The 9,679-nt window shown below is 35.5% G+C and overlaps 1 protein-coding gene across 3 annotated transcripts in view; it reads left to right on the top strand.

The window, feature by feature from the left end:
- Positions 1–452: 452 nt before the first annotated feature.
- The window catches only part of dennd2da (DENN/MADD domain containing 2Da), a 22,223-nt gene continuing 12,996 nt past the window's right edge, over positions 453–9,679 (top strand). The window contains exons 1-4 of one of the 3 annotated variants that reach the window (XM_079896390.1): positions 453–806; positions 8,730–8,783; positions 8,948–9,025; positions 9,201–9,278. In XM_079896390.1, coding sequence (XP_079752516.1) covers positions 8,738–8,783; positions 8,948–9,025; positions 9,201–9,278 — 202 coding nt within the window. In that variant the 5' untranslated portion in view covers positions 453–806; positions 8,730–8,737. Of the gene's footprint in view, positions 807–8,012; positions 8,588–8,729; positions 8,784–8,947; positions 9,026–9,200; positions 9,279–9,679 lie in introns of those variants that run through there. The other 2 variants (XM_079896393.1, XM_079896391.1) reach the window with 2 other exon arrangements.

Raw genomic sequence — 9,679 nt, 5'->3', positions numbered from 1 at the left:
ATAAAAAGTAAAATAACGCTGCTTGAAGTTCATCCTGACATTTGAACTTATTTCAGTATATTTCATATTTTAGATTGAGATTTTATTTTGAATGTTTTAAATTTTTAAGATTTAATTATTAGCTGTCATTAAATGTGTGTGCACGGAAATGCTTAGTAAGCTACATGTGATAACAAATAATTCAGCAGATTTCACATTAAAACTGCACTTGCTGTGCTTTGTAAACAAGTCTGTGTGCCCTTGAAGATGTGCTAATTTTAAAATTGCAATTAAAACCACAAATGATCACCTTTCAGTGATGGCAATATTTTTTTATAATCTCAGACTCAGTGAACAAACTTTATATGGTAGAATATTATTTCTGTAAATGATACACCTGTAACAGAAAGGCCTGATAAGCATCAGTGTTTGAAACAAGGAAATCCCCTCACTGCTGTAAGTCAGTCCGCTTCGGTTCTTCTCTTGCAAGAACACTTCCTCTAAATGAAAGCAGAAGCGGCAAAGTGATTCAAGACTCATACACCAAAGCAAACACACATGCAATGCAGTTGTATAGTGACTGAGAGAGGACAAAGACTGGTATTGAGAGGACTAGTTCCAGGTGGGTCTAGAGAAAGTAAATAGAAGAAAAAAAAAATAGAAATTGAAGAAACTGGTTCAGCAGGTTAGAAGAGCATGAAACGTATTTTTCTGTGGACCTGTTTGCTAACACACTGAGGTGATGTGGTAAATATTTAATCAAATCAAACCGAGGATTTTCAACCTTCTCAAGCTACAAATCGGAGACACAGGAGCGAGTTTGCAAGGTAAGTCACCTTGAACACATTGTGTTTCTGTCCTACAAGCCACATGAGCGTGATATCCTCTGATCTCCCATAATGCTTGCTTTCATTTCGTAGAAACACCTGTTAGACGTCAGTTCAAAGCATGAAAGCTATTTAAAGTTAGCAAGATGTGTTTGAAATTAATAAACAGGAAACATTAAGGAAATGCATAGCAAACCGTAGAAGCAGTAAGTAGTCAACATTTGAAGTGGATCAAAAAAGTTCATCAAAGTTGTCCAAAGACAAGAACGGGTATTGTTCAACATTCATGTATAACTTTGATGAAAGGTTTTGATCCACTTCAAATGTTGACTACTTTATATATGTGTGTGTGTGTGTGTGCTCTTAGCAGTCTGAACAAGTTTTTATCTGCACAAAAACTCAGATTAAAGGCAATTTATGATAATTTCACATGCAAAATAAAATATTTGCCTATGTTGCATTAATGGAGAAACAGTCTGTTGAAAGACTTGAGTTTCCTGAGTGACAGGAAGAACTAGTAAAGTCAAACAACCAGAGTGACTGATGCAACGGATTTATTAAAACATAACAATATGTATATATATATATATATATATATATATATATATATATATATATATATAAAGCTTTAAAACTGAGTTTTACTTATACGACAAGCTTTTTTGAACTTTCTATGGTGAGAACAGCTCAAATTCAACAACTTCCTCTTAAAGGGATAGTTCACCCAAAAATGAAAATTCTGTAATTATTTATTCACCCTCAAGTTGTTCTAAATCTATGAATTTCTTTCTTGTGCTGAACACAAAAGAAGATATTGGGGTAACCAGACAGTTTCTGGTCCCCATTAATATCTACCATTTTTCCCCCGATACTATTGAAGTCAATGGGGATCAGAAACCGTTTGTTTACCCACATCCTTCATAATATCTTTCTTTATGTTCAACAGAAAAAAAAGAACTTCATGCAGGTTTAGGACAACTTGAGGGTGAAAAATATATATATATTTTTTTTGGGTGAACTATGCCTTTAAGAACACATTTTAGCGTTGATGTACTGGAAGCTCACTGAATAATTTACATTATGTTGCATGATCCCATTTACATTTTTCAACAATATAATTGCTAGCATATCCATATATGAAGGGTTGTTACTTTACAGTATTCAAAACTATGGAAAAGAAGAAATAAACATAAAGTGACTTTCATATCGTACTTATATTGCCCTCTAGAGGTTGGGGCAACATTGGTTCTGTGTTTTTATTGTTTAGGGAATTGGTCTAAAGAATGATAGTCAGTCCCTCTTCTAGACCTGAAAGGTAATAGAGGTTATTGTAAAAGAATCAGCTGACCTGGTCATTTTATGACTTGTGCCAAAAGAAAACGAGACGGATGTAATGTAATAATTATGTCATGTTACAAGCAGGATTTTTACACACAGCGCTAAATTGTACCTGCTTTGTCATTGCCGTGCTGAACAACAGCCCTCCTGTACAGAAAGGAGAAAGTATGATTACATAATAGCCTGCTTTGAGGTAAGGGTGTGTACCGCACACGTGTCGATGCTTGCCTGCTGACTGACATGTACCGCTGCACTCCAGTCCACAGTCAATCTAAAGCACTTTAGTATCAAATTCCAGTTCAGTTTGTGTCATGGGTGGGTTATAAATCTGTGCTGCGTAAAATATGAATGTGCATTTACATGCACTTTAAAAGCTCGATATCAGTCAATTATTTAGTCGGACCTTAAATCGTACCAGTCTGTACTAGTCTTTTTTGTAAACAGGCCTAGATATTGCACTGGTATTCTAGTGACTCGCATGGTGTTCTGCGCATGTTCAGAAATCAAGATTACGTTTGAAGATGATCCTCACAAAACTTTTTCTGCAAGCTTTTTTTCCAATATAAATAAAAAAATACGTTTTAATTTTAATAATTCACTTTTTTTGTATACAGTGCAACAGAAGATACTGTGAGGGAAAAATAAATGTTACATTTGTTTAGAGCTAAAGTGGCTGCGATACCAAACCGGACCACATAGAGATGCCATCAGACCACTATACCTTGACCAGACTACAAATAGATAGTATACGGATCCGTTCAGAATTATTAAACACACCAAAACACAAATGAAAAATTAAAAACATTCTGAATGTGTCGAAACTGTCATCAGTGTGAACAGTTCCTCTGTCCGAGTGAGTGTTTGTGTCTGTGCTTCAGTGTTTGATATGTACATACACCACTTACCCTCACAAGCTCCTATAAAAAATACGCTTCTTCAGCGAATATATAAAACACTCACCAGAGATGCGACCATACTGAAATGTGCTCGTGCAAGTAGCTATCACCACGCAGGGATGGCACATACACTATTTGTTACGCATTAATAATAACGGACTCACGTGTGCCTAATTTACGACTCCTGTATGTCACTTTAATCATTCTTTACCTTGATTACAATTGCCATCCATCAAAACTTTACAAGTGACTCTGATTTGTTTCATCAAACCCCAACAGAGTAGACGAGTCTGGACTGGAGAGTCGAGCAGTGCCTCGTTAGATTTAAGGACGCTGTTTGGTTAAATTTTATGTCATATCGTGAACATGTTCACAGCATTGGATAAACTACTACATAAACCCTACTACTACTTTGATTTATCTATCAAAGACTGGCTGAACTTGAGGAATGCAGACAGGCAGATGGAAAATCTAATTTTGCACAGATGAATTTCATAAATGAATAGCCTATAATTTATAATAATAATTATTATTATGATTTTGTGTGTGTGTAAAAAAATTGGTGTGGCTCAGTTATTGCAGCCGTCACACATGTTCCAGAATTCCCAGACTGTCATAAAATACAAGTGATCACAAATCCAACTGTCCAAAACATAACCATGAAAGCAGTCTATAATGCTTGTGCCCTGTTTTACTTCTAATCTCACACGAATAGGCTACTTAAGCAATAATTAGCCTACCTTGGGTGAACAATCCCTTTAACTTCTAAAAGTTCAAACTAATCCTGAAAAGCATTGCCACCTGCAAGGTGCTTCTAAATGAACATGTTATTCCAGTAAGTCAGAGGGTCAGAGTGTGTTTTAGGTGTATGAGACATGCAGGAACATCTGTTTGCTAAGTCTTCTTTAAACGAGAATTGCATTCCTCAGAGCTACAGTATTCTTGAGTAAACATTACCTTTCACAAGATGATTTGAATGTTGGGTCAGCCTGATCTGAGGTCAGATCTTATCATTATTGCGGTGCACTCAGATTTTTATGTTGATAAAAAGACAAACAACTGGACAAAATGTAGAGAAGTGGTTTTTGTTCAATGTTGACCAGCTAACAAAAATATCTTCTAAGAATGTTTTGCTATTAATTTATGAAAACTTTATTTCTGAATGTTCTCTGAAACCATCTGTAACAAGTAACGTTTAAAACTTTTAAATGTTTCAGAAAAACGTTCCATAAACATATGAGTAGCGTTTTTGTGCTAACGTTTTGAGAAAGTTATTAAAGACCAGATAGCTTTTAAAACATTATTGGAAGAATGTTTGTTCATAATTTTGAGATATCCTTGCCAAAGTTCTGAAAGCTTTCCCTGTTAGCTAAGAGCTGTAGGATAAAAACAGCTGTGTAGTGTGAAAAGTTCAGATGTCATCTACTGTCTATTTGTCCAAGCATCATTAGCCTATTAGGCCTAAAAAGAGATTTGACAAAGTTCTTTTATAATAGGAGATCTTGGACAAAAAGGTGAATAGAGGAACATTTCTGAACTACACTGAAATGATGGCACCCAACAACAGCGATGCCACTGTCTGAATCTGAAATAAGATAAATCTAAAGTCCAAATCTACACTAGGTTTGAGCAACCGCCACATATAAAAGTCACGAAGTGCATCCTCAAAATATTCCCACATAACTGCTGAGACGGAGTCATTGGGGCAACAGGAAGACCTACTGCTGACCTGAGGTCATCCTGTGGGGAATACAGTAAGCTATAAAAAGACTCGGAGTATACTAACGACCACGTCTTACACGAAAACATGGCAATAAATGTATGGGAGAGGATGGGGATTCTTTTTGGGAATAAACACGAGCTTTACCAGGACAGAACTGTATGCAAAGCAAATGAACTATTTATGAATTAGTCAATTAATATTAATATTATATTATTGCAGTGACAATGTTTCAGGCAGTTGACTGTATATTTTTATATATTTTTAAAATCAATATTAACAATATTGATGATGATAAATTATACATCACTGTTCAAAAGTGTAGATTTATTTGAACAAAAATGCAGTAAAAACTGTAATATTGTGAAATATCATTTTGCTTTTATATATTTTAAAATGTAATTTATTCTTGTCATAATTTCTCCAGTATTCAGTGTCACATGATCCTTCAGAAGTCATTCGAATATGCTGATATGGTGAAATGTGATATATTTTCTGGATTCTTTAATGAAAGTTCAAATAAACAGCATTAGTTTGAAATATAAATATGTTATAACATTATGTCTTTACTTTCCCTTTTGATCAATTGACAGGGCGCCTGTTGTAACATCCTACAAGGTAAAAAAAAAAAAAGGATGACATCTATTCGAGAAGACTAGTAATAACATTCACGTTAATCAGATATTGGTTGTGTCCGAAATGGCCCTTACACCCTCATATCAATTTAAAATGTATTTCTAGAACACAGTTCCAGTAGTGGTTTACTACCACAATGGTTTTGGACACCCAAATGGCTGTTCACTCAAATAGTGCCCTATTTAAAATCTCTATGAAAAGTGTTTTGGCTTTTAGTCTGAATATGTCAGCCTTACTGTTATCTATAAGCTCCAAAACAATGACTAAATTTGCATTTAGAAGACCAAACCCAATGTTGAAAATGAAAATGGGGTTGACAGGCCCTGACTGACGTTACTACTTTCTTCTCAAGGACCTTGACAGAATTGTAGTGGAGTAAAAAGTATGATATTTGTCTTTCAAATGTAGTGAAGTTAAAGTAAAAAGTTTCCAGAAAAAATAATACTCAAGTAAAGTCGGCTACAGACCTCAAAAAGAGTACTTAAGTACAGTAAGTAAATGTACTTTGTTACTGTCCACCTCTGATTGAATGCATAAAAAGTAATTATTTTTTAGAGTATTTCGGTAAACTTACATTTATTGCTGGATTAAATGTACAATTATTTTCACTGACAATTAACAATTTAACAGGTTTTTACTGATTCCCCCAATGTAGGTTTTTACAGATTTTTTCTGTTACATTACATTGGTGTACAAACAATTTATATAAAACTACTCTTATGCAGATTGTTTTAACAAGTGCAAGTGGTTTCATAGCATGCATGTAGAAAGCGCTATAACTTAAAGCCACCGCCCATCATAAGTCTGATACTTCCTGTGGTAACGTGGTCTAGAAGAGTGAAAGTGTTCCAGTATGTAAGCAAAAACATTTTTACCACCCACTGCTACTTATACCAATGACGGAAAAAAGCGCAGTTACAACAGCTAATAAATATGTGGGAGAGCTTTGCTATATAGAGTGAAGATATTGTAGCACTTCAAAGTCAATAGCAAATCAAAACTAGTTAGCACATTATTTGTATTTGAAAGGGTTTAATGACATTATATGATTATGGTTACCCTTAAAATAGTTACAAAATAGATGTATGAGATGATAATAACTTGAATTATACACAGCATATATGTAAAATGTTAGAGAGAGAGAGAAGAGGGGAGAGAAAAGAGGGGAGAGAAAGACCCAAAGCCAAGAAGGGTTCCCCCATTATACTAAAGGTGTGACAATTCATCGACCCCCGATGTACACATATCTTGGCCTACAGGCCTTGATCACTATCAGCCCCTCTGCTCTGTGCCTTTAGGAACTCCAAACGGTCATTCTGGAAAGAGGAGGGGGTGGAAAACAGTAAAGCAAATGTCTTTGTTCATTTCAAATATCTTGAAATATCTCTGCAAATTCCCCCCTTGGCACCGTTGGCCACACACATGGAGTCCAAAAGTGGCACAGTCCATAAAGACATGCTTTCTGTTGTGTGTAAATGTCAATGGCTTGTTGCAATAGCAGTTGGTCAGTCTTCAGTCTTTGTTCTCCTTTCAGCCCTGCATGAAGAGGCTCAATCAAATGTGTTGCACCGTTCATAGATATGCAAATCATCCAACGAATACTTCACACCTCCACATGAACAGGCACCGAATCTGGGAGCAAACGAGTGGGACAGTGGGACAGCAATCTGGGAGCTGTCTCTTTTTGAGATAGGACACTGGATATGAACTTAGGTAGCAGGGATCCTGTGATTTAAAAGAGCATATAGCACAACAAACAGCAAGAGCATGCAAATAGCATTTGTCATTGGTCAGATGTTTGATATGGTCAGATTAAAATTTGTCTCTGGCAAAAATCCCTTAAATTGATGTCCTTAAAAATATGGTCACTGCGAGAATAAAAGAAGTTCTTACACGCTCTTACATTGTTTTCTGAAAACAAACCTTTTTCATGTAGAGTATCAGCAAAATATTCAGTGTAACCTAACACAGAGATTCAATTGAATTAATGTCCAAAAACATTGTTGCAAGTCAAATCGACAAAATACAAATAAGCAGAAACCAAATAAGTTTCAGAAATGTTTCAAAAGCATGAATTAGAATACAAATATTTGTACTTGGGTAAAAATGAGAAATACTGACATACATTTTAAAATTTAACTTGGTGAGACAAATGATTACTTTAGTGATTAAAGGGTTAGTTCATCCAAAAATGTAAATTCTGTCAGTAATTACTCACCCTCATGTTGTTCCAACACCCTAAGACTTTCGTTCATCTTCGGAACACAAATTAAAATATTTTTGATGAAATCTGAGAGCTGGATCACTCCTCCATAGGCTTCTATGGGATCGAAACTTGCAAACCCAGAATTTTCATTTTTGGGTGAACTATCCCTTTAAGTAAATCCAAAAGAAAAACAAAACAAACAATTACTGGATGCAATTCACAGTTATAATTCAGTCTAGATGTAAAAGACTAAATGGTATGCATTACATTTTGTGAGGCAGAATCAGATGCAAATTTGACTTTGTGTGAAGATCAAATAATGTCATTATGTGGCTGCGTTTAGATGGCTATGTGTAAATTCAATCATGCCCTAACAACGGTGAGGGGGTTTTCAATTGTGATGCAAATTTGATCCACTTGTTGTAACAGGGAGCCAGCATGGGAATGTGAGTATGAGGTGTGATCATGGCTTAAAATCTTTCCACACCAATGTTTCAGTTAAGGAGCGTGATAAAAGTGCAAAGAACAGAGTTGTGAGGAAAGCATTTTCATGGTTAATGCATTTGTGAATCACATTGTAGCCACATAGCAGTTCTATGCTCCTGTACGTGGTTTTACTGCAGCTACTGTATATGGAAAATAGCAGAGTTTTCCACTAAGGAGACAAACAAATTCAACATAGACACACATGCAACTTTTGTTAAGCTTTCTCCTCTACAACTGGAGCGTGTTCATGATATATTTGTAGTGAGCTTTTCATAAAATAGGAATATGGAATATCTTTTGTCGTTGCGATGGAGCAGGTATGAGGTTAACCATGTCTGTGATCTCTGCACACCTGCTTTTAAGGGTGTGGTTTGACTTCTTACTGATGAAGAGTTGCCAAGTTAATATTTACTGAAGGACCATAAGGACTATGACCTTAGTCCTTGGGAAAATACAATGGAAGTTTCTCACATTTAAGGAACGACGACATTAACATAAGGCACGGTTCTCTATGAAATATTTTTTGCCAAATTGCAACAAATTTTCTTGCTTTATATTAACTGAGATAAGAAATAGCTATTGCCCTGTTATAAGGAAGGAACTTGATGACTAAGTGCGTACATGTTTTTTTTGTTTTGTAGGTGACACAATGACATCATCCAGGAGATGGATGTTCTCCTCTGTGCGTTCTAGGAGTAAGTAGAGTTTATGAATTTAAATCAATTTGAATAAATCATAATATTCTTCATTTTTTTATTAACATGGATCATATGAGCAGTATAAAGTGCTCCAAATATTCTCGCGTTACAAGGTCAAGAAAAGATTCCTGATCTTTTCATTTGTCCTTTGATTTCTATAGCTGGACTGTCACTGGATGAAGGAGAAAATCCTTTCAGGAGGAGATTATTTTCTTCTTTCAGAAGCGATCGACGTGAACGTGAGTCGCTCAGTTTACACACCTTTCTTTACCTAGCCAAATGGTCTTAGCTTTGTAAATAGACTGAGAGAAGTGTTTGTCATTGAGAGAATGACTGAGAGAAGCTAGAGAAGCGTACAGATGAATTAACACACTTACACTTGCACAAAGTTCAGCGGTCTGTCTTGGCCTACAGGAAGTTCTGAAGGAGAAGATGGTGTCGAAATAGATAAGAGGCGAAGTTTCTCAGATGGAGGACTTGAGACCAACAAAGGTAAAACTTTCACCTTTTGAAGTTGTTTGACTTTCATGCCAATGCATTTGTTTAATCTTGTCAGTTTGGGGTAGAAAAGGGATCTGTCTACTTTTGATATGTGCAATAAACCTCTTTTCAGAACTGATGTTCAATAAGCACTTGTGGTCTATATATAGTAGGCTATAAAATTAGTCTATAACTTCTAAGTAGATAATGAGGGGGATGGAAAAACATGCCTCTAAGAATGTTTTTGTGGATTACTATAAGTATCAATCTAAATGAAGCCATCAGATAAGACAACCAAGTAGCCTATTATTAACTTACTTAGCAACATTTATGTAAAAGACCCACTGAAAGGAAAATCTGTTTTACAAGAAACACATTGATTGACATTGGATGATTGCCCAAATGTACCTGCA

This window comes from Squalius cephalus (genome assembly GCF_949319135.1).
Source record: "Squalius cephalus genome assembly, chromosome: 16".
Lineage (NCBI taxonomy): Eukaryota > Metazoa > Chordata > Actinopteri > Cypriniformes > Leuciscidae > Squalius > Squalius cephalus.
The sequence above is the reverse complement of the archived record's forward strand: the minus strand, read 5'-3'. Positions and strand labels throughout refer to the sequence as shown.